The 24,946-nt window shown below is 50.3% G+C and overlaps 1 protein-coding gene across 2 annotated transcripts in view; it reads left to right on the top strand.

Moving 5' to 3' along the window:
- The first annotated feature begins 849 nt into the window (after positions 1 to 849).
- Positions 850 to 24,946, top strand: part of MARK1 (microtubule affinity regulating kinase 1) — an 82,232-nt gene continuing 58,135 nt past the window's right edge. For both annotated transcript variants that reach the window (XM_056110842.1, XM_056110841.1), the window contains exon 1: positions 850 to 943. In XM_056110842.1, coding sequence (XP_055966817.1) covers positions 893 to 943 — 51 coding nt within the window. In that variant the 5' untranslated portion in view covers positions 850 to 892. The remainder of the gene's footprint in view (positions 944 to 24,946) is intronic.

Genomic DNA, 24,946 nt, shown 5'->3' with positions numbered 1-24,946 from the left:
CGCGCCGTTTGCGCCACCCGGACAGCCTCAGGGGTGCTCGGGTCACCCTGGCAAGCTTGCAGGCTCCTCTCGGGCGGACGGCGCCCTGTGCCCCGCAATGGGGGTGACCCTGCACCCACCCGGGACAAAGGGACAGGAGAGGGGTCGCGGGGAGGGCGGCACCCCGGGGAGCTGGGGACAGGGGGCGGCGGCGGATTTCCCCGAAGCAGAGTCCCGAGGCCGCCGCGGGGCAGTGCGGGTGCAGACCCCGAGGGATCCAGGGTCGTTCCCGGGAAAAGGGCAAACGTCGGGGTTAAAATGAAAAAAGGCGACGCGCACCGCAGGGCCTCGGCAGGCATGAAGTCGCGGGGCCCGGGGCTCGGGAGCCGGGCGCCGGCGGGGCGGCCCGCACCCCCGCGCGGGAATGAATGGGGCGGTGGGCGCCGCGGCTCCGGGCCCCGCGGCGGCCGGGCGGGGCGGGCGGGCGGCGCGGTCGGGGCGCGCGGGCCGCGCCGAGCCCGGCCGTGATTGGCGGCGCCGCGAGCCCCCGGCCGCCCGGCCCGCAGCGCCCCGCGGGGCCCCGGACGCCGCCCCCCGCGCCCCCATCCCCGCCCCTCGGCCCGCGCCGGGCCGCCGCCCTCGCCCGGAGCCCGCCCTCGCCGCGGCCCGCGTCCCCGGCGGCGCCGCCGCGGCCGCCGCTCCCCCTCCTCCCGCCGCTCCTCCCCCGCCGCTGCCGCCGCCGCCGCCGCCGCCGCCGCGCCGCCGCCGCCGCCGCGCCTTCCCCCGCGCCCCGCCGCGGCCGCTTGTTGCACCGCCCCGCGGCCTGCGGGAGCCGCTCGCCCGGCCCGGCCCGGCGCTCCGGCCCCGCCGCCGCCGCCGCCCCGCGCGCGGCCCGCACCGCCGCCCGCCCAAGATGTCGGCGCGGACGCCATTGCCCACGGTGAACGAGCGGGACGCGGAGAACGTGAGTCGCATCCCCGCCCCGCGCGCCGGCCGGCCGCCCCCCGCGGTGCCCGCGCCGGGGCCTTTGGCCGCCCAGAGCGCGCCCACCCCCACCCGGGGGCGCGGCAGGTGGGGCGCGGAGGGGCGCGGGGGGCGCCCCGGAGGAGGCGGGTGCCGCCCGCCCGCGGGCTCGGGAGCATTCTGCACCCACCTCGGCCCCGGGCGCTGCAAAACTGTCTCCGAGCCCCGGGGAGCCGGCGGCTGCGGGTGCGCCCCCGGCTCGTCCGGGGTCCCACCGGGCCGGGTCCTCGGTGCCTGCGACCTCCGGCGGCTGCTCGGGCGTCCCGGAGCTGCGAGTCGCCGGGGACGCGGCCCCCGGGCCGGAGCCCCCCGCCCGCCGGAGCCGCGCGTCTGGACGCGGGCGGGCGGCGTGGAAACGCGAACGGATGCAAAGGGTGCCATCAGCGGGGTTCCACCTTCTGCAAAGTGCAAAGTGTGTGTGTGTGTGCGTGCGTGCTTGTGTGCGTGTGTGTGCGCGCGTGTGTTCCTTTGTGGGAAGGGTTTTCTGGTTGATGTTTTTGTTTCCCCCTCTGAACGCTCGCGACCTGGGCGGTGAGACCTTGGCTGGTCCTCGGGCGGGTGCCCGGGCTAAGTTTGCACGGGCTGCCGGGCTCTGCCCGGGAGGCAGCAGCCAGTCGCAGGGTGCCCGTGCCGAAGGGTTGGTCAAATAAAATCTTTAACTGCTGGGGCGTTCTGAGACAAAAGGGGCGACAGGGGAGTGACAAACTCCGCGCTGGAGTGCTGGAGGTATAAACGGATTCTTTCATCTGGGCCAAGGAGAGGGGCCCTGGAACTTCCTGTGATCCCGGGAGGGAGAAGAAACGTTCCTAAGAGACTATTGTTAGAGCAGCCGGGAGATGCTTCCTACTGCTTTTGTCTTCTCCCGTGGTGTTTCGGATGGTTTCAAAAGACAGTGCCACGCCGCCGCTATCATAAATTATAACTTCATTTGCATCCACAACCGCGCTTTCAAAAAATGTCATTGACTTGAGATATTTTTTTTTTTTGATGGACAGAAGCGGGAGTTGGGGCAGAGATGAAAATTTTGGTTGAAGTTGATTTTGAAGTCGAGTGGGTGCCGATTTTTTTTCTTTTGGTAATAATGGAATTCTAAAAAAAATGTTTCTGTCATTTCGGTGTGAATGAAAAGTCTCACAGATGACGCCCTTTGTTGTGAATAGCAAAGCCCAGCTCACCCCACACTAGCTAGCTGTGTTCTATTTCGGAGTGCGCTTTCCATACTTGTGTGAGTAAGGTCCATTATGCAGACGTGAGATGGCATTCTGGAACATGCGTCTAGGAATAGTACAAAATGCAGCATCACGTGGGCCGGGGAGCTGATTCCTTTCAGGCTCAGCATTAGGACCCTGTGCAGCGTGGGTGTACCTGCAGGAGAGGTGGGCTGCGTGCACCCACTTGCTCTGTGTGTACGCATCTTATTCCACTCTCATTTGTGTGCCCTTACTGTGCTTATGTTGTGCAGAACTCTGCCTGGTGGCTTCTTTTACCCACGTCTCCATTTCCAATTGCAGTGAAAAGCAGCCGGATATTTACTGCTCCTGTTAATTTGTCAATAAGCATGCACTCAGCTGTTTCTGACTGGGAGGGACAGGAGTATTTAAGACGTGACCTTTCCCCTCAAGGAGTTGACAGGAAAGGTAAATAGAAGACCCAGAAAATCGGGGGCAGTCGCAGGCAGCATAAATTAGGGCCCATTTGATTTATAAATGCTATCAGTGTTTTATACAGAGACCACCTGGGCTGCCTGATCGATTGCCATTGGGGTCTCTATTCTCTGGCTAGTAGTAAATGTCATGGCCAGTTGCATCCTTACCTCTTATCAATGAAATAAAATAACACACTGTTAGTGTCCAAATGCCCATAGTAGTCATTTTCAGTTAAGATAGTGCTGTGCATTTTTTTGTTTTTTGGTTTTTTTGCTTTTTGGGTCACACCCGGCGACGCACCCAGCGACGCACAGGGGTTACTCCTTGTTCATTCACTCAGGTATTACTCCTGGCGGTGCTCGGGGGACCATGTGGGATGCTGGGAATCGAACCCAGGTTGGCCGCATGCAAGGCAAACGCCCTACCCACTGTGCTATCACTCCAGCCCCCAGTGCTGTACATTTTTTACTTATTATTTTTATTTTATTTTGTTTCTTTTTGGGTCAGATCCGGTGATGCACAGGGGTTACTTCTGGCTCATACACTCAGGAATTACTCCTGGCGGTGCTCAGGGGACCATATGGGATGCTGGGAATCGAACCCAGGTTGGCCGCTTGCAAGGCAAACGCCCTACTCACTGTACTATCACTCCAGCCCCAACTTACTATTTTTTTTTTTACTATTTTTAATACAAAAAAGTTCTGAAGAACACAGACCCTTGGGCTGGGGAAAGGACTCAAAGGAAGATGCTTGGCACACCCAGGGTTTGATTCCTAGTACCACCAAGGTGGAATTGTTTTTTAGTGGTTATAAAATTTATATTCAAATGGCAAAAAAAGACTTTTGAAGTTGTTCTCTGGGGGTGGGGGGGCTATTAGCATAGCTCATAGCCTGTTATTGCTAGAAATGAAGATCTTGTCATTAAAAAAGCCTTTGATATTTCATTCATTTGCATTCAGTATAAAATGTGTTTAGTCATAATAGCACATTTGGGTTTTGTACCCTTGGGGATAGTCACTGAGTGTCCTCCCCCCCATCACTACCACATATTAAGGGTGCATTTAAGGTGCACTTGAGGAACGTTGCAGCTCTGACTTGTGTACTACTGCTGTAGCAGAGTGGAAAGACGTGCTTGTCTCTGAGAATCTTCTGCATGGGCTTTTTTGGGAGTATAAATAATGAAGGATTTGCATGTGTGACACTAATGGGCCTCGAAGAGGGAAATATAACCAGCGATTAAGTTCAAAGGCACTACATGCTTCATAGGGAACTAAAAGAGGAAGGTTGCAGGTAGTAGAATTAATTGATAGAAAATCTATAATCCTGGGGTGGAAACTCCTAAATTCAGAGAAAGAATGAGTATCTGAAATCCAGCTCATTCTCTCCTGTTAGACTCATGTTTCCACCAGATGATCCAAGGAACCTGGAGCAGGTGAGATCATCTTCATAGTTAGGGAGCACTTTTTGTTCATTTACTTCAAGAAGTAAGACTTACAGAGGGCGGGGGGGGGGGGGGGTCCTGGGTGATCTTTATTTCTGGAAAGGGGGTAGTAGACCCAATGAGTTTGGAAGCCTCGCTATTATATTCAGATCATTCCAGCATGGATAAAGTGAATGCCACTATTACCTTTATATTCCTTTTACAGATGCAAGGGCTGGGGGTTGGAGGGGGGGATGGGAGTAGAGAACTGCATGCTTTCAAAAACCCAATCCCGATAACTTGGGTGGGCCCAGACTATCTAGATGTGATCAGAATGAAGAAAAATGCTTGGGCTGGACTTGGATTCCATTTTTCTCTGAAGCTGTGGCTTTGCGTATGGGCACTCTCGGTGGCCATTCTTGTGCTAGGTCTGAAAGCCCTGTGCACTCTGAGTATGCAAGGCAGCCTAGGAGGCCTCAGCGCAGCCCCCTGGGGACCACTGCAGGGGCGCAGAGAGCGGGAGGGAGGTGTGCCTTTGTCCCTGCTCCTGGGTCTCCACGCACCCCTCTCACACATACACTCATCCTGTCACCCCCGTTCTCTATGCTGGCTGCGTGCCACACTCCTTAGATGAGCGCTGCCTGTGCCCACCCGTGGCTCCCCGTGCCATGTGGATGCGCCCATCACTGCCGGCACCTTCCCCCTATGCTCTTCTCACTGACCATCAGGATAGTGACCCCACAGGCGTAGGATCCTGAGGCAGAGTCTGGGGAGAGCCACGTGACCTGCTCAAGGTCATGGCCTCTCCATACTGGTTTGGGTGGTTCCTGTCCTAGAGATTTCCAGGCAGATGGGAGAGGATGGAAGCTGCTTTCTCGGAGGAGGAGCAGGGCCAACCATGCTGTGTCTGCTTGGGGGCCGGGGGCTGGCTGTCGGCCAGGGGGCCTGCCGTTTTCTCTCCACCACCCAGAGACAGCCTCTGTGGCCTCACTCGTGCTTGTAAGACTTCTGAAATGATTACGTCCTGTGCCCTCTGTGGAAGCCATGTTTGTGTGCGTGTGTGTTCGTATATGTATGTCTAAAGTATACGTATGTCTAAATATACGTGTGTATATGTGCTTATATATGTGTGTATGTGTATGTATATGTGTCTGTGTATGTCTATTACATTTGTGTCTATATGTGTATCTATATATGTGTGTCTATGTGTCTGTGTCTATATGTGTGTGTCTTTGTATATCTGTGTGTTTGTATATGTTATGCTTGTGTGTCTCTATGTCTGTATCTTTGTATATGTCTGTGTGTATCTGTGTATATGTGTCTATATATGTGTGTGTCTTTGTGTGTGTCTGTGTCTGTGTGTAATTTACACATTGGTCTCCAATTGGTGCAGAGGGATGAGCCATTGTGAGGAAAAGCCTTCCTTCATGGTTCCCTTTCGATTAAACACTTTTAAACACACACACACACACACACACACACACACACATTCCTTTTTATTTTTACAAGCCCAGCTTTAAATCAGCTTTAGATCTCAGCATTACTTGTTTTACTGTTTCTACTCTCCCCTCTGACTTTGTGTATTATTTTTCCCTTTCCAAGGAGCATCTTTCTCGTTCTTTTCATGAAGGATTGTCAGTGGTGAGCTTTCTATTTTATTTTATTTTTTGCTTTTTGGGTCACACCCGGCGATGCTCAGGAGTTACTCCTGGTTCTGCACTCAGAAATTACTCCTGGCGGTGTTCGGGGGACCATATGGGATGCTGGGAATCGAACCCGGATTGTTTGCGTGCAAGGCAAACGCCCTATCTGCTGTGCTATCACTCCAGCCCCAAGCTTTCTCTTTTATAATGGGACATGGATTTATGCCATTGTTCTGTAATTCTGTCTGCACAGGTTATTCTTTTCTTTCTCTACTCAGAGGATAATATTCCATTGTCTACTGATTGCAGTTGTTTTTGTTTGGAAGTCAGCTGCCACCCGGTCGCCTATCTTTTCTGTGTCTGTTTAGGATACCTTTTTTCTTAGGTTCTGAACTTTCACTCTGGTGTATTTAGTGCAGATTTCTTTTTTCCCCCGTTTGCTTCCAGTGTCTGCTAGTTCATACTTTCCAGTTCTGAAGTGTCAGCTATTACCTTCTTTGAATATTGCTTTGCTTCTTGTATCTTTCATTTTTATTTGGGGACTCCAAGTTGACTGATACCCATTAATTGCTGCACATGTCTTCTCGTTAGTTTTCCCCGTGAACTTATTGCCTCTCTGTACTTTAACCTGTGTCACGAGCACGATCACGATCATTCTGTTGTTCGTCGATTGCCTCGAGCAGGCACCAGTAACGTCTCCTTCCTAGCCCTGAGAATTTAAAAGATCCATATTCAGTGCTCTTTTAGGGCTAGGAGAATGAAACCTATCATTGTTACTGGTATTTGGCATATTGAGTACGATACGGAAAGTTTGCCAGACTGTGCCATGCATGCAGGATACTTTCAGTAGCCTGCCGGGTTCTCCAAAGTAAAAACGAGATAAAAAGATGTCACGCGGCTGTGAATGTGGCCTGTGTATATTATTTAAATTTAAACCTTATGGATTTATAGCACTCATTACTTTTAGAAAAGTACTAACCATAATCTCTCTGCATATGATCTCTTCTGTAGTATTTCTGGTGCTCTGATTAGATGTGTTGAAGTTTCCCATCCCATTTACATGTCTTAAACTCTCGTTCACTTATTTCCCTATTTTGTTGCTTGTACTATAATCTCGTACAACTTGCAGTATATAATATATTTAAATCTATCTTTTAGTTAATGCAGTCTCTTTAGTTGAATATAAATCATTATTAACCTCTCATTGAATCTTTTTAAATTTTTACCATAATAAAAATGTATTATGTATGTACGAATGTAGCCTGCCCACAGGGCAGAGTCTGGCAAACTCCCTGTGGCGTACCAAATATGCCAAATACCAGTAACAATGATGGGTCTCATTCTCCTAAAGAGCCGTGAATATAATCTCAGGGCTAGGATGAAAGAGACGTTACTGGGGCCTGCTCGAGGCAATCGACGATTAACAGGATGATGAAATGAAAAAAAAAAATAAAAACATGCATGAGACCTACTATCGTTGCAAATTTCTAAGTATGCATTGCAGTATCATGAACTATAAAAACAGTCATGTGTGGCTGATCTCAAGCATTTTTTAAAATCCTGTGCCGCTGGGACTTCATGTCCATTCAGTGATGGTGTCTGCTTTTCTCCCTCCTCCAGCAACTACAACACTTTTTTTTTGAGTACTTCAGAAACCTCATTTAAGTGGAATTATGAAGTATTAATCATCTTATGGCTGGACAGTTGCACTTAGAAAAATGTCCCAAGGTTCATCCATTTTGCAGCATACAGCACAATTTACATTTTTTAATGGCAGGAAAGTATCCCATTGGTATACATCATACATAATACATTCATCTGTTGAAGGACATTTGAACATTTTCTATCCTGGTCTTGCAACCAATGTAGCAGAGAGCATAGGAGTTTAGATATGACTTTGAAATCCTGATTTTGGTTCCTTTTGTGGGGGTGGGTCGTGCTCAGGGATGCTCCTGCTACAGTGCTCAGGGACCACTTCTGGTGGTGCTTTCGAGACCTGTAGTCAGTGATTGAACTAGAGCTCAGAATTACCTGCCCGGATATATTGTTTTTTTTTCTTTTTAGCAATTTGGCTAGATTATTACATTCTTGCCCAGCCTGTGAGTTTCTTGCTTTGAAACCTAGCAGGTGACAAGTTCCCTTTCATTTGGTACTTGAATACGTTCTGATTCTTGATAGTTTAGTTATAGTGTCTCAGTGTGCATACACCTTTTTGTTTTGAGCTCATCAGGGATCCAATCTATGTAAGTCTTTTTTAAGTGTTTCCTCAAGACTTTGCATTTCTCTCTCCATATTCAGGGCTTTTTAAAAGTCATTTTTAAATTTAACTTTTCTGTCCCTTTTGCTTCTCCTTTTGGAACTCCCATAATGCATCTGTTGGTCCACTTGGTGGTAATCCATAAGTCTTTTAGGCTTTCCTTGTTCTTTTTCAAACCAGCCTGGTGCTCGTTTCTAATTCTGTTTCAAGAAATCTGTGGTAAACCCCTCTACTGTTTGTTTTTGCTTTCTTTTCTTCTCCTCCCTTTCTTTCTTTTGCCAGGCTTTGTAGTGCATAAGACTTACTCCTGGCTCTGTGCTCAGGGCGTACTCCAGGCAGTGCTTGGGGAATGGTTGTTGTGCCAGTGATGGAATCTGGGTTGGCCGTGCACCGCAGCCCCCTTAACCCACCCTCTGCCCCCTGTACTATTTTTCCAGCTCCCAATTTTTTACTTTCTTTAGCTTCAAGATTTCAGTTTGGTCCCTTTTGTATTACCTATTACTTTGTTGAAATTTCTCCCCCTCCATTATTTCCATGAACTCAATGAACATCTTTTTTAAAATTTTATTTTATTTTATTTACTTATTTATTTTATTGAATTACCGTGAGATAGAGCATTACAAAATTGCTCATGATTGCGTTTCAGTCAGACAGTTTTCCAACCCATGTCAGTGAGCATCTTTATGTCAGTTATTTTGAAATCCCTGTCAGTTAATGCATAACCTCAGTTTCTTTGTAATTCGTTTTAGAGATTTTTTTTCTCCTTGTTTGGACCATGTGGCGCTGTTTTTTTTATGTTTGTTTGGTTTTTGTTTTGTTTTTATATTTCTTGTAACGATGTTGTTATCTGTGAATTTAAAAAATGGGTATCTCTTCCACTCTTTCTGAACTGGCTTCACAAATGGAAACACCTGTCTATACCTGTAGTCCAGACAGAACTTCTTGAAGTTCTCACGCCTTCTCTGTAAATGTGGAGTCTTTGACCCTGAGTTAAGTAGACTCCTGGTCAAAGGGATTTGCACTGTCTTCTTGTTAGCAGCTCCTGATCCCTTGTTCCCTCTGGGTCCTCCCAGGCACCAGTGCTCTGGCCTGGGCACCACCTTTTGCTGTCAGTCTCCACCCGGGCATGGAGCACGTGCTCTCCGCCCTTGGGTCCAGTGGGACAGAAACCAGTCCTGGGGTAGAGACCTGAAAACCCAGGCCCTTGGCTACTCTATGCACAAGACCTTTCCTGATCTGTTGATTTGTTTCATGAATTCTGTTTTCCATTTTCCATTTTGTTTGTTTTATGTTGCATTTCTTCCCATTCCCATGTTTTCTCTCAAACCAGGCTGGCCTTTTTAGCAGTTTGTTGGTCTGATATGTTTTTAGGATTTCAGCCTCCTTCCCTTCAACCTTGAGTATGTTATTTGCTCTCTCTCTCTCTGTGTCTCTCTCTGTCTCTCTCTCTCTCTTCTCTCTCCTCTCTCTCTTCTCTCCTCTCCTCCTCTCCTCTCTCCTCTCTCTTCTCTCTCTTCTCTCTTCTCTCTCTCTCTCTCTCTTTCTCTCTCTCCCCCCCCTCTCTTTCTCTTCTCCTGGGAACATAGCTGTCATATCTATGTCAATAGGATTCTCACCTGGCAGCTTGTTTCTTTTGTCTTTGCATTGTGGATGGATTCCTATTTGCTGTTCTTGACCTGTTTGAAACTTGGGACTCTAAGCTGAAGGTGGTCTCTAGAGAGGGTTCGGATTTGCACTCACGGGGTGCAGCAGTGACCTGGGATGCTTGAGTTTCCTTTAAGGATCCAACTCCACACGGGAGTTGGAGGATCAGACCGCTCACCTTGCTTTGGGCTCTAAGGCAATGCCGGCCTTTTGGCCGGGGGGGAGGGGAGGGGGATTTCAGCTAAAAGGTTTATTTTTTTTTTTTCATTTTCATAGGTCTGTTTATTGGGCCATAGTGATAGTACAATGGGTAAGGAACTTGCCTTCCACACAGCCTACCTGGGTTGGGTCCCTGGCATCCCATATGGTCCCCTGTGCACCACCGGGGGTGATATCTGAGGGCAGAGCCAGAAGAACGCCCTGAGTTCCATTGTGCATGACCCAAAAAGCAAACTAATAATAATAATAGTAATGAAATAATAATAATTAAAATTCAAACAAACAAAAAAGGTCTATTTTGTTTTTCCCTTGGGAGTTCTCTTCAAGCTCTGCAGTGCATTAAAAACAAAAACAGGACTGGAGGGAAAGCACTCGCCTTTCTTGAAGGTCGAGGTTCTCCCAAGTGCCCAGGATGTCCAGGAGTCCCTGCCCAGGGATTCTTGGTCACCTCTGCCATGTTCAGGGCCTCCAGGTCTGTGCCTGGTGATGTGTGGGAAACCATGTAGCACTGGGCATTAAAGTGGGCTTGAGGGCGAGTGTCTCACCTCCAGACTAGCTCTGTACCCCTAAATGTTGTGTGTTGTTAGAGTAGGTAAGGTATTGTGTTGACAGCAGTCAACATTTGCCAGACTTACGGTTACGATATACAGTCACTGTACCTTCACCATAATCAAACTACTTAAGACCCTCCGCCACTGGCTTATGTCACTTAAAGTCCCCTCTTCCTTAGGTCCTCTGTTCCTGCTTGGTGATCTTAGTTTTGTAACCCAGGGTCAAAAGTTTGTCATCATTTGTCACAGTACTGCCTGTTCTCTTTTTTGCCATAGGTGAGTGAGATCAAGCAGTATTTGACCCTCTCCCTCTGATGGGCTTCACTGACCAGAATATCCTCCAATTCCTTCCAAGTTGGAGCGAACTGTAGATTTTGTTTTTTTACACAACTGCATAGTATTCTATTCTATCTGTATGCCATAACTTCTTTGTCCATTTACCTGCCACTGGACATTTGGGTCTCTCTGTGTCCTGGCTCGTGTACTCAATACTGCAAAGGCCATAGGTGTGCATACATCTTTTTATGAATCATTGTTTTTCATATTTGTGGGAGAGAGGGCAAAAAGTGGGAACTCTGGATCAGATGGAAGCTCTGTTCTTAGTTTTTTGATACATCTCTTAGAGGCCATTTGTCACAGAGTTGAGCCAGACAGCTGTCCTGCCACCATGAGGGTTCCTGCTCCACCACACCCCCACCAACATGGGCTCTTTCTAGGCATTTTAATACTTGTCGTCCCCACTGGTGGGAAATTATACTTCAACATTTTGATGTGCATTCCCCAATGATTGAGCACTGTTTCACGTGCTTACTGGCCGTCTAAGATTTTCCTGTTCTCCCAGGCCCCGTGTGGAGGCTGGTGACCTGTTTGAGGTCCTGCAAGCACAATGCTTGATGGCCTTCCTCCGGCCTCTTCACAGGAGGCTTGCTCCACTCCACCTTCTCCTCCTTCATCCCAACTGGAATCAGGCATGCGGGCATGGAGGAAGCTCTGCTCTGCGGGGACAAAACAGGGCATTTAGACGGGGACAGACAAGTGAGGCAGGGGCGACGGCCCTGTGGGAGGAGAGAACTGGAATGAGGGAGGGGCCGGGGAGCCTCCGACTCCGGCACAAACAGGAGTGTGCAGAGAACAGTGCTCCTTGGCCGGTGGCACTGTGGGGTCTGAGGTGGGGCAAGGGCACCTGATCGTGGTGTGGGGCCAACAGGACGGCAAGATACTCCACCAGATCAGTAATGGAGAGGCAGAGAGTGGGCGGGGGTGGCTCTGCTCTCAAGGGGTGAATTTGCTCTGGTTTAGCCTCTGGTGGGAGCTGAACGCATCATCATGCTTCAGTCCTGGCGAGGAGGTCCAGGGGCGCGGGAGGACAGTGGGCTTTGCCTGGGTCCCCTCAGCCCGTCCTTAGACTCTGCATGTACTGGGCCAGGTTCATTTAAATGGTTGTGGAATATAGTTGCTAGCAGCAAGTTTTGCTTTGGATTTGTCCCCCTCTGTACCCTGGCACCCCCGTCGGCCGGGAGCTTCAATGAGGATTTGGCGGGAACCGGAACTAGCTGGTCTTTACCCCTTGCCGGCTTCCTGCCTTCCAGTGGTGGGCGAGGCTGCTCTGAAGGAGACAGTCACTTTGCTGCTGCCAACCTCATCAGATGTGCCTTGGGAAGGTCTCAGCCTCAGGCCCGTTTGCGTGGGCAGGACTCAGCACATCGTCTTTTTTCTTTCCAAGAGCCTTACAGATTGCATATGCTTGCCTACCACTTAGCAAATTCTGCCACTGATTCCTCGGGCCCAGTAGGTTCTTCCTGCCCTAGTGCCAGCAGTGGAGGATCGGGTAGACGCCGAGCCTGAGTGCTACTAGGAGGCTAAGCAGGGAGGCAGTGGCCGCTCACCTCTGCCTTGCCTGTGCCTTCCAGAAAGACCTGGAGGTTCTCTCTTGATGCTAGTTTGTGAGTGTGGGGAAGACACGTCTTTCAAACCAGACTGTAGGCGTGCCCCACTGCCGCCCCCACCTCTGCAGACTCCCCAGACGTGGCGCTCCGACCAGTGCCCACTGTGCCAGGACCCTCAGGAGATGGCTTTAAAAAGCAGCAAGACCATGTCAAGGGAGCGAGCCCCACCCCTCTCGAGCTTGCTTTAACTCTGGATGGGGCTGGGGTACCTGTGTACAGCGAAGATCCAGGCCTTCTCTGGAAAATGTTGGCATGCTTCACGAAGTTGAGGTGGGCCCAATATTCGCTCTTCAGATTCTAGTCATTCTCTTCCCGAGCTGTCTGGGAATTTCGCCACCCTTTGTGTTCATGCTCATTTTCGGAGAAACGTATTCAGAAAGCGCCATGACATTCACGTGGACAGAATCAATTAACTTCTGTTAGGGAATAATGGCTAGATTCTTGTTTAGATTTGCTAAATTGTATGAGAACTAACAGCCTTAGAGTAAACCTGTGGGCGAGGAGAGTGTGTAAAGGACCAGCCAGCACCAGTAGTGACCCCTGGATCTTAGTGCTCATGGGAGCAGCAGCAGGAGGGAGTTTCTGGGCTCACTTAAGGCCGCATGTCAGAGGGGCAGATGTTTCCTTGTGTCCACTCTTGGTGCATTCGGTTTGTTTTTTGATTGTTTTGTTTTGTTTTTGTCTTTTCTTTGCTTTTTTTGGGGGGGGTGGGGGTGGGGATATACCCAGCAAAACTCAAGGCTTACTCCTGGCTCTGTACTCAGGAAATATTTCTGGCAATGCAGGTGGTGGAGGGGGTTACATGAGATGCTGGAGATGGAATCTGGGGCGGCCATGTGCAGGGCAAGCGCCCGACCCACTGTACTATTGCTCTAGCCCCATGCTTAGTGTATTCTGGTGAGTGGGGCAGACCTCCTGGGGTGAGTCAGGGAGGAATGTTTTTGGAAGGAGAATCTTAACTCAGCTATTTCTGCCTGCTTCTTGGGAGGTGCCCGTCCCCTGGTCCCCTTCCAGACTGAGGGACTCTGCGGGGTGGTGTCTGAGCTCGGGGACCTGGGGAAGCCACTTCATGACTTTCTAGGGGTGTGGTGGTGCCAGTGCATGGGGCTGCACTGAGGCCCATGTGTAGATGACCTTCACGAAGCTGGGCCAGGTTCCGCTGCCACTCTGGGCTGCCGGAGGCCACCTGGTCTCCACGCTTCAGTGGCAGAAGTGGTAGTGCCAGGGTTCCCAGGGCTGCCTCAGGGACGTTATCCTACAGCCACACAATTAGACACTTGCCACTGGATCAGAGAACATTTGTGCTTCAGTTCTGGTTTCTCTTCCTTCTGGTAACCCCCCAGTACAAATTGGATTACATCTTCACACACAGAGTGGATCACGTTGAAGCATCACTGTGTTGGCATCCCCCCTGAGAATGCAGGTGGGAGGCGGGTGGCGTGGTGAGCAGAAGCTCTCTCAAGGGGTGAGTGAGGGGGCCTGGGGGTTCTGACCCCTCAGAGGGCATGGCTATGTCCAGGGGCGGGGGGTGTGATGCTCAGGAGCACTGACTTTGCACACCAGCCAGGCTCTGGTGTGGAGTTCATTCACTGCTTGTCACAGTTGAGGCATAGTGCATGGGGTGGCATCATTAATCTGTGCAGTGCATGTTCTGCAGACTTGATGGTGTGGTTTAAGTTATTGCAGGTCTAGGGCTGTTCTTTGCAGTGGTAGGTGGCCAGGGAAACCAGGAGTGCTAGTTGAGACCCACTTTGCATTGCTCTGTCCCCTCCCCCCCCACCCCATGGTCACAAAGACACTTGTGACTTGGGTCCTTCGCACTTTCTGTTCTCTGTGGCTGTTTCCTTCCCATCGGTATGTTCCTTCTTCAGGTCAAGGGCAAGTGCTTAGTTCGATGACTGCTTGACACACGCCCGTGCACTCACTCACTCTCCACTCTCTGCGGACGGCGTTGGCTGGACTGAGGCTTCAGGGCAGGCCCCGTTTACGCATGTGAGCTGGAAGGCAGTGTTCTGCTCTCTTTCCTAGATGATGATGCTTATACTTTGATCCCTCTGAAATGAGGGCTAATGGCTGGATGAGCAAGCATTTTGGTGGAGTTATAAAAAGTTCTTCACACTGGAGCCATAGTACAGTGGGTAGGGTGTTGTTTGCCTGGCACATGGCCAACCTGGGTTCGATTCCCGGCATCCCAAATGGTCCCCAAAGCACTGCCAGGAGTAATTCCTGAGCCCAGGGCCAAGAGTAACCCCCGAGTATCACCGATGTGACCCAAAAAGCAAAAAAATGAAATAAATAAAAAATTCTTCTGATGCTGTACTTGTCCTCCTCTTTAAGGAAATGCATTTCCCTCTAAAAATAACATTCAATTGATATATTTTTTTTTTACTTGGAGGAATTAACATCTCCCCTAGTCAAGTGAACACGATAGACTCAAATCAAAACTCCAATCCTCCATCCAGCTGCTGGGTTGAAACTGACCACCCGCCTGTATGAATGAGTCTCAGGTCAGCGAGGGAAGCAGGACCCAGGGAGGTGACAGCTGTATCATCATCACCATGAAGAAAAGAGCAGTGTGGCATGGGGGAGCGGTACACCCCAAGTCCCTGGGGCCGGACTGGAATCTGCGCATGCACCCACACCAGGACAGCGGCCCTGAAGCCTCAGTCCAGCCAGCGCCGTCCACAGAGAGTGGAGAGTGAGTGAGTGCACGGGTGTGTGTCAAGCAGTCATCGAACCAAGCACTTGCCTTGACCTCAGGGGCCCGGAGAGCAGTGGGGCGGTGAGACCTGGCCTGCGCTGCCCCTTGGGGGGTCTCCCTGGCCGCCCCCCCCAGTTCTGCCACCCCGGCCTGCACATGTTCCTCTGTGCCCATCTCCACCCAGAGCCCTCGGGGGTAGGCGGGGCTCTGGGGCGTGGACCTCAGCTTCAGGAGTGGCAGCAGTGCGGGGGGCCATCATGGCTTGGCCACGCCACTGGGGCCTTCGCTTCTAACTCTCTTCCCCAGACCTAACCTCCTGCTGCCGTGGCTAAGGCTGACTCTTTACTGTTGGTGATAGAGAAATGGAGACAGGAAATAAAAAAGAAAGGACCAGAGACTCAGCTACTGTCCACACAGATGCATCCAGACCCCAGCGGGGAAGGACTCCTCCTGCTTCATCCCACGTTTCTGCAGCAGACCACGTGGTCGGGATGTGTCTGCTCTCACCAGGTCCATATTCCTTGGCCCTTTAGCAAATGCTTTTGGGCCAGCAGGCCTCTGGCCTCTGTGGGGTTACTGGAATTTTCCGTAGAACTACCTTAGGACCTGGGAGTAATAAGAGGTGCCCCAGAGGACGTCCTGCCTTGAGCCCTCCTCCGCCTCCTCCTCTGGCTCTGTTATGTAAGGGCAACCCAGTTTCCCCCGGACGGTCGGGCCTGGCCACCCTCTCCAGGATAATCAGCCCCTTCTTTGCCCATTGATTCCCTGCCACGGAGCCGGCTCGACTTGCAGTGCCATGGGACAGGGCCATGGGACCTGGTGGGAGGCCACAGAGCCCAGCACAGCCCCCACGGGAGGAGAAGCCTCCTGGCAGATGGATGAGGGGCAGTCATGCAGGGCGCCCCTCCCCCCCCCCCCCATACTGGCCTCTTGACCCGGGACTCAGACTGTGGGAGAGAGAACCCTGAGGCTGCATGCTGAGTGCCGGCTGCATACGGGGCAGTTCTCTGCCTCTGCTGGTTGACGTCCTAAGGGCCTGAGAAGGACGATGCAGGCCAGAGAGTGAGCCCAGCATGAAGGGTACTGGCCTTGCACACAGCCAAGCTGGGTTCAGTCCCCAACACGTTGGGCCCCCCAGTCCCCACCAGATGTGTTCCCTGAGCTAGTGCCAGAGCCTGCCTCTCAGGTGGAACCGAGTTTAGACTTGGCTTGCGTGTTCTTTACTCCTGTCAGCTGGTCCTGGGGCACCTCCTGAGGCTGAAGTGTGGACTTTGGCAAAGGGAGCCAGGACAGGGGTTTGGCTCTTCTCTTCTGTCCTGAGGACTGGTGCTGTCCTTGCCCAAATGTGCCACTTCCTTCCTTTCGGAAATGTATCTACACCTTCCCAACTTTCTGGCTTCTGCAGTCACACCAGCTCCAGGTGAGAACACCGTGGGCAGTTGAGTAGCCTCCATTCGGTCTGTGTGGGGCCTCTCAGCAAGCTGGCGACTTGCAGGCTCAGACAGACTGGCAAGGGACCAAAGCGATAGCACAGAAGGGAGGGCATTTACCTTGCACACAGCCGACCTGGGTTCGATTCCCAGCATCCCACATGGTCCCCTGAGCACCGCCAGGAGTAATTCCTGAGCGCAGAGCCAGGAGTAACCCCGAGCATCATCATGTGTGACCCAAAAAGCAAAAAAAACAAAACAAGACTGGCTGGCAAGTCTGTGCTGTGATTCCACAGGACTGGGGGGTCTCCCTACCCCACCCCAGAGCTCCAGGCCCCTCTGGCTCTCTGCTCGGTAGGGATGACTATAAAGTGGCCTCGACCTGGGGTACAGCCTCCTCCCTACTCTGCCACCCACTTCACACTGGCAGTCCTCATGGTGACTTGTAATGGTTTGGAGGTCAGTGTCACCTTCACACTCCATAGCTGGGGGCAGGGCATCCTGAGATACAGCTGTTTGCTTCTCCACTGGAAGGGCATCGCAGTCATTTATGGTGGGATTGTGAGGCCCTCCCAGATTCTGCAGAATTGTCCAGGCTAATGGCAACAGAACTGGGCGGAAGGAGGTGGTGCAGGGGTCAAGGTACTTTCCTTCATGCAGCCAACCCAGATTTGTTGGTCCTGCAGACGGTGCCCCTGAGCATCGCCAGGAGTGATCACTGAGCACAGAACCAGGAGTACTCCCTGAGCACTACACTCTTGAGTGTGGCCTAACATCCCCTCCAAAGTAATTAGCAGCATAAGGTCCATGTGACTGTGTAGGTATGACGTTCCTCCCAGACTCTCCCAGTGCGGGCTAGGGCTCCCCCTCAACACCCTGCGACATGTTCTCCCTCCCCCTCCCTGCAGCAAGATTCAGTCCTCTCTGCTAGGTGGAGATGTTTGGATCATGGCACGAGATTAGGACACCTGGCCTGGAGGAGGGGTCGTGGCAGCAGGCTGCTTCCTGTCATTGTTCTCCATGGAAATATCCAAAAGCGAGACGTTGATCTGATCCGTCGCAGGAAAGTACTTCAGACAAGAACCGCAGCTGGAGTCAGGTCAGGTTTGCCAGTGACCCTTCCTGCACACCAGGCAGATCTGCCAGGGCCAAGGTGAGTTGAGTTGGCAGCGCCGCGTCCTGGCTGGAGCGATTCCCCGCGGCGTCTTTAGAGGGCAGTGTTACGACCCCTTACTGCTGCTGACCTTCCACCTCCACCCACCCTTGGCCAGAATATGGAATAGTTCCCAGCCCAGAGCGTCAGACCTGTGCAGAGTATGTCTGTGCCAGCTGGGATTCCACGCTGGGCAGACTCAGCTCCCCAGGCACCACTGTGCAGTGAGCCTGGCCAAGAAGCCCATTCACCAGCTGATTTCCTTAGACTCCTACCGAGATGGGGGAATTACAGTGGTCTTTGGGTCTTGAGGAATGATTGTTGGGAGGCAGTTTGGATTCGCTGCCTGCCGCTGCCCCATCTTTGGTCCACTAGTAAATTCCTGTGAATTTGTTTGGTTCACTAGTAAATTCCTGACCGTTGGGAGTCAGGAGAAGGACTTCCAGGACACATCTGGGAGCATGAGGTGATGCCTTTTCTCCCTGGCCTGCCCTCCCCTCATTCCAAGGACCCCGGGGCTTCCCACTCACTGAAATCTGGGAGCTGTTCAGGGCCTGGGCCTTGAAGCTGCAAAAGCACAGGAGCGTAATGATCTGCCTCCCCCTTTGGGCTCAGATTTCTCAGGGCCACTGTGGGAAGGAAGCCTGGGCGAGACGCGGCAACCAGACTGAGCTCCTCATCTGACCCCGCCCCCCTCCACCCCCAGTGAGGCTATCGCCTCAGTGGGCAGTGGGACCTTTCAAGCTGATCTGCTGTGTGTGTTATATAGTCATGCCAGTTACGCCATAACTTTAATGAGCCAATAGGAAAAACCGAGATCAGGGCCTCTGAGTGTAGTGCGGCTGTCTGTGTGTCAGGGGTGCCATGCGCATGCAGTGGCAAGTGGGGGGTGCTTCAGCACAGCACCCTGACGGAGGTCACCATTCTCTGTCTCAGTGTGACCAGCTTTTGATGACAATATTGCAGGCTTCTGCTGGCTGGGCGCTTTTTGGTCAATATGAGTCGGCGATGTGTATTTAGTCCTGGCTTTTGAACACCTCTCTGGCAAGTGATACTGTCCGCTTTGTTCGGTTAACACAGGAGGCGTTTATCTCCGTTCATTCTGGATAGTTCAAATCAGCTGCTTTGGCGGATGAAATGCCTCTGCGCAGTCTTTCCTTCCTCCTAGAAAGGAGCCACACATGGATTTCTCTTCGTGCAAATTTAGAATAATAGGGCATATCTGCTCAGGATTCCGCTTTCTGGCATGACTTGCTCTACTTGATGATTAGGTGGAAATTGAGGTAGCATTTGTGTTTTTAGAGGACAGAGGTGTGTGTGTGTGTGTGTGTGTGTGTGTGTGTGTGTGTTTTATTGACTCACCATGAGACACACTCACAAAACTTTCATGTTTGAGTTTCAGCCATACAAAGATCAAACACCTATCCCTCCACCAGTGTACATTTTCCACCACCAATATCCCCAGTATCCTCCCCCCCATCCCACCACTCCTCCTGCCTCTTTGACAGTTTCCCTTTTACTGTCTCTACTAATGAGTATTATGGTTTGTAATACAGATAATGAGGGGCCATCATGTTTGGTCCTTTATCTACTTTCACCACACATCTCCCATCCTGAGCAGTCCTTCCAACCGTCATTGACTTAGTGATTCCTTCTCTACCCCAGCTGCCTTCTCCCCCAGCTCATGAGGCAGGCTTCCAACCATGAAGTAATCTTCCTGGCCTTTCTCTACTGCCCTTGGGTGTTAGTCTCATATTATGATATTTTATATTCCACAAATGAGTGCAGTCATTCTATGTCTGTCCCTCTCTTTCTGACTCATGTCACTTAGCATGACATGATACTCTCCATGATAATCCACTTATAAGCAAATTTCATGACTTCATCTTTTCTAACAGCTGCATAGTATTCCATTGTGTAGATGTACCAAAGTTTTTTTTAATCAATTGTCAGTTCTCGGGCACTCAGATTATTTCCAAATTCTGGCTGTTGTGAACAGTGCTGCAATGAACATACAAGTGCATATGTCATTTCTGCTATGCTTTTTTCACCCTCAGGATATATTCCCAGAGTCATATTGCTGGGTCATATGGAAGCTCAATTTCTAGTTTTTGAAGGAATGCCCATATTGCTTTCCAAAAAGGCTGAACCAGTTGGTATTCCCACCAACAATGAAAGAGAATCCCTTTCTTCCCACATCACACCAGCACTGCTTGTTCTTATTCTTTTGGATGTGTGCCAGTCTCAGTGGTGTGAGATGATATCTCATTGTTGTTTTGATTTGTATCTCCCTGATGATTAGTGATGTAGAGCATTTTTTCATGTGTCTTTTGACTATTTGTATTTCTTTTTTGAGGAAGCTTTTGTTCATTTCTTCTCTACATTTTTTGATGGGGTTGGAGGGTTTTTTCTTGTACAGTTCTACTAGTGTCTTGTATATCCTGGATATTAACCACTTATTTGATAGGTATTGGGTGCATATTTTTTCCCATTCCATGGGCTCGCTCTGTATTTTGGTCACTGTTTCTTTTGAGGTACAGAAGCTTCTTAGTTTAACGTAGTCTCATTTGTTTATGTTTGTTTCCACTTGCTTGGTCAGTGGTGTTTCATCCTTAAAGATGCTTTTAGCTTCAATGTCATGGAGGGTTCTGCCTGCGTTTTCCTCCATGTACCTTATGGATTCAGGTCTGATATTGAGGTCTTTAATCCACTTTGATCTGACTTCTGTGCCTGGTGTTAAACAGAGGTCTGAGTTTCTTTTTCTTTTTTTTGGGGGGAGGGGGGACACAGATCAGTAGATTTGGGGAGAAGAAAAATAGTTTTACTGAGGGAGGACAGTAATTTGAAAGAGAACATATTGTTTATGAGAGAGAGAGAGAGAGAGAGAGAACTGAGAGTAAAGGAAGAGAAATTCCCACCCTGACCTGGTATGTGGGCAGCTTGAGAATGCTGGCTCCAGAGCAGCCAGCTGTGATGGGCAGCCCCGGCCAAGGAAAAGAGCATGCCATTGTTTTAAAGTTCACATCTGTGCACACATGTGTATCTCTCACACACACCACCACCACCACCACAACCCCACACACACACATGCACTAAACACACACACCACACACACTATAACACTATACAGGGGCTGGAGCGATAGCACAGTGGGTAGGGCATTTGCCTTGCATGTGACAGACCCAGATTCGATTCCCAGCATTCCATAGGGTCCCCTGAGCACTACCAGGGGTAATTCCTGCGTGCATGAGCCAGGAGTAACCCCTGTGCATCACCGGATATAACCCACCCAAAAAAAGCAAAAAAAACAAAAACAAAACAAAAACCACTATACACCCTGCCCTCCCCTCCCACCCCTTGATAAATTGGCAACGCCCTCATTTCCATGACTGCAGACCAAGCCTTCCTGTTGCAGGATTCACGGAAGGAGTGAGGCACCACGAGCACTTCCCTCCTCACCCCTTCCCACCTCTGCACCCAGATCCATTCTTGCAGAATAGAATTATTTCTGATGAGCATCCCAAAATCTGTTCCTTTAGTCTGCTGTTGACAAACATTCGGGTTATTTCCAAGTGGGAACTTTGGTGGGGGGGGGTTGCGCTGTTGGGAACATTCTTGTACCTTTTTAAACTTAAAATCTTACTTTTTTGTTGGGGATACACATCAGAGGGATTTTATTGGGCCATGCCAAAGGCAAATTTTAATTTTTTTTAAAGAAACACACATGCTTTCTGGCTGTGCCACTTGTCTGCTCTGCCCCTCCCACCACTCTGCCTTATGGGTAATCTCGCCTGACCCCTCCTGTGGTGGTGTCAGCCTCCCTTGCTGTGAGTGTTCTCCCGAGTGTGCTGTGTGTCTCTCTGTGGCCAGGTGAGTTCACCCTTTCCACTTGGTGCTTCCCTGTGTACTCACAAGCCCTTTATGCATCACCATTCCTTATGCGTTCATACAAGTCACTTGGTTACCTTAATAGTTGGATTGTCTTTTTGTTACTGGCGTGTGGGTATTAAAGATATATATATATATATATATATATATATATCACTTAATCACTTAATCCCCGTTATTCATCGATTTACTCTAGCGGGTGCCAGTAACGTCTCCATTCATCCTGGTTGCGTGCTAGCGTAGCCCAGTGGTATCTGTTCGTTCTAGGAACATGCAGAGCCTCAAACTGATCATTCAGGGTCTTGACAAAGAAGTCTGACCATCTTGTAGGTGGGCGTCCACGTGATCTTTTGATGTCCCATGGAATCCAATCAGTAATGGCTCTAGTCCAGCGGTTATCTGTAAACCTCATTACGTGTCCAGCCCATCTGATTTTTGATGTCTTGGCAAAGGAGACAGCGTCCCTGATTCTTGAGCGTTGACGAAGATCAGAACTCCGGATTCTATCTCTCATTTTGAATGAATCGTGATATTCCAAGCCTAGCTCTTTCGATTCCTCTTTGAGAGACCCGAATAGCGTTCTCATCCTGTTTTCGTAGGGTCCAGGTCTCTGAGGCATATGTTAATGCAGGAAGAACAGTGGAATCAAAGAGATGTGCTCGTAGCTGGAGGTTCTTTGTCCTTTAGTTATTTCTTCAACGTTCTTGAAGGCATTCCAAGCCGCTCTCTTCCTCCTGCGCAATTCAGGTGCCAGGTCATTCATCATGTTGATTTCTCGACCTAGGTATATATAACTGTTGCATTCAGAGATGGTGGTTCCATTGAGAGCGAATGGAGCGTCAGGAACAAGGCTGTTTCTCATAAACATTGTCTTCGTAAGATTCAGCTGTAGTCCGACCTTTCCACATTCACGGTCAAAGTCGTTCAGCATTTGTGCCGCTTGGCTGATGTTTGGTGTTATTAGAACGATGTCATCAGCAAAGCGGAGGTGGTATAGTTGCTGGCCATCTATCTTCACTCCCATGCTTTCCCATTCCAGTCGTCGCATGATGTTCTCGAGGGTGGCACTGAAGAGTTTTGGTGAAATGGTATCACCCTGCCGAACCCCTCTCTTGATATGGATGATTACTTCTTTGTAGAATGGTGAGATCTTGGTAGTGAATCCGTAATAGAGCTCACGAAGGATATATATCCTGGGTATGTTCTTTGTCAGAATACTTATCTAAAACTCAGGGAAGAATGCAGTTGGAGATGAAGGCTTGGGGGGTCACTTGGGACAGATACTATTGAGAGGCGTGACTTCACCCCAGGAAGGTGTGTAGCCGGAAGGAGGAAACAAAGGACCAATATGTGGTGCCCTGAACCACCAGAGTTCCCTCCTTGTGCAGACACATACCAGGGCTGATAGTGGTTTTTTTCAGGTTTTATTTGTTTGGTGTCATATCTGGTAGTGCTCAAGGGTTACTCCCGACTCTGCACTCAGGTATCACTCCTGGTGGTGTTCAGGGGACTGTATGGATGCAAGGATGAACCCTGGGACAACCTCTGCAGCAGCTTCCCCTAACACTGGCTGGCGGACGCTCTGCTGAAGAGCGTGGGAGTGAAGAAGCAAACGGGAGATGGCTGGCCAGCCTCTCTGGACGCGGAAGGCTTGCTCATTCCTGTTCTAGGCGGCGGGCAAGTCAGCACTTCCATTAGGGCAGTGGCAGAGAATAGGGGCATTGCCAAGGTCAGTGGGCCACGTGGCTGTTGATGAAGAACTGCGGTTTGGTGAGAGACAAAATAGCAAACATGGTATTAAGTGGCTCTTTATTTCTCCCCACTATTTCCACGGAGCACAAATCCTTTGAGTTTCTTGTTTGATGCACGTTTCTGCAGCATCTGGGGAAGCCCTGTTTAATTAGAGGCCATGTCTGCTGTGGCCTTTAGGGATATTCCCTTAGTCAGTTCCTGTGAGACTGTGCACTCCGCCACGTGTCTTGCCCAAGGTAAGGCAAGGTGCTTTGCTTGGTGTGAGATCCCGTTCTACCCGCTGGAAAGTATAGCTATTTAACTGTGGTGAAAGAGTGGACAGCATGCAAATTGTTCCCTGTTTCCCGGAGTCCTGGTAGGGGGTCCAGATGGGCCTGGGTGGATAAAAGGCAGATCTTCGGAAGTATCGGTCACATGGTCTCCTGCACTCAGATGGTTACAGGAGACCCCTAGGTATTGGAAACAATTCTCACTTTGAGGGAACAGAGCTCAGCAAATACACATCCTAATTACCGGGTCAGAGCATAGTTATTTTGATTTGCTTTGCTTCCTAACCCAGACTGTGTAGGGCCAGTTCTTGTAATAAGGTTTCGTCTTTCAACAGTGGTGGATTGTCAGCCAGGATTGATTGAATTAAACCAGACAGTGTGATGCTGCGGGCTAATGGTTCCATCGTGTTGCCGAAGCTTGAGTGAGACTTCGTCTTGAGGACTCTGGGTTTGGACTTCTCTGAAGTGCAAACTTCTCTGTTGCTCTTCTCAGATGTTTTCAGGGCTACAAATTGAGCTGAGGCAGAAAGTTGTGCCTGACAGGAAGCTTGTGTGACAGTAGCCAGTTTTCAGCAGGAAGGTGTTTTTAATTAAAGTCTGTCCACTGTTATGCCACAGTGCTTTTGCATTGTTAATAGGCTGCAGTGTAGTGTAGACATTGAAACTGCCCCAGTGGAGTTAAGAATTGGACTCGGGATTAACAACTCAGTGTGCTGAGCATTACTGTTAAGTAAGCCCAGACTGGTTAAACTGCAAAGAATATCACCTTTCGGGGCTGGAGAGCTAGTACAGCAAATAGTGGGATTGCTTTGCCTGCTACTGACTTGGGTTTGATCCCTAGTAGCCCATATGTTTCCCAGAGCAGAGAGCCTAGAGTAAAGCCTTGAGCACTACCGAGTGTGGCCCCCAAACAACAGCAACGACAACAAAAGAATATCACCTTTCCCCTTATCACTTTCTTCCCTGCAAAGCCACCAAGGAGGCAGTCAGCCCCTAAGCAGACCCCATCAGCAGAAATCCAGAACAAATTCCTAGGCACACGCACCAGAGGAACCCTCCTAACCTCGCCTGTCTACAGGGTTTCTGGCTAACCTTGAACTTCTCTGAAAGGAAGTTGCAGCTTAATAAAGTAAGCCGGGGCTTACTCCTGTCCCTACACTCAGGGATCACTCTGGAGGGTCGAGGACCATTCAAGGTGCCAGGGATGGAGCCTGGGTGAGCCACATGCAAGGCAAGCATCCTATGCACTGTCCTGTCACTCCAGCCCAGTTTATACATTTTGATCATGTCCATCAGACATTTGTCTTTTTTTAAAAATTTTTATTAGTGAAACACTATGAGGTACAGTTGTAGACTTACAAATTTTTGTGCTTGGGTTTCAGTTATAGAATGATCGAGTACCCATCCCTCCACCAGTGCCCATTC

This window comes from Sorex fumeus, unplaced genomic scaffold (genome assembly GCF_029834395.1).
Source record: "Sorex fumeus unplaced genomic scaffold, SorFum_2.1 ptg000010l, whole genome shotgun sequence".
Taxonomy (NCBI): Eukaryota; Metazoa; Chordata; class Mammalia; order Eulipotyphla; family Soricidae; genus Sorex; species Sorex fumeus.
This window is presented reverse-complemented; position numbering and strand designations above follow the sequence as displayed.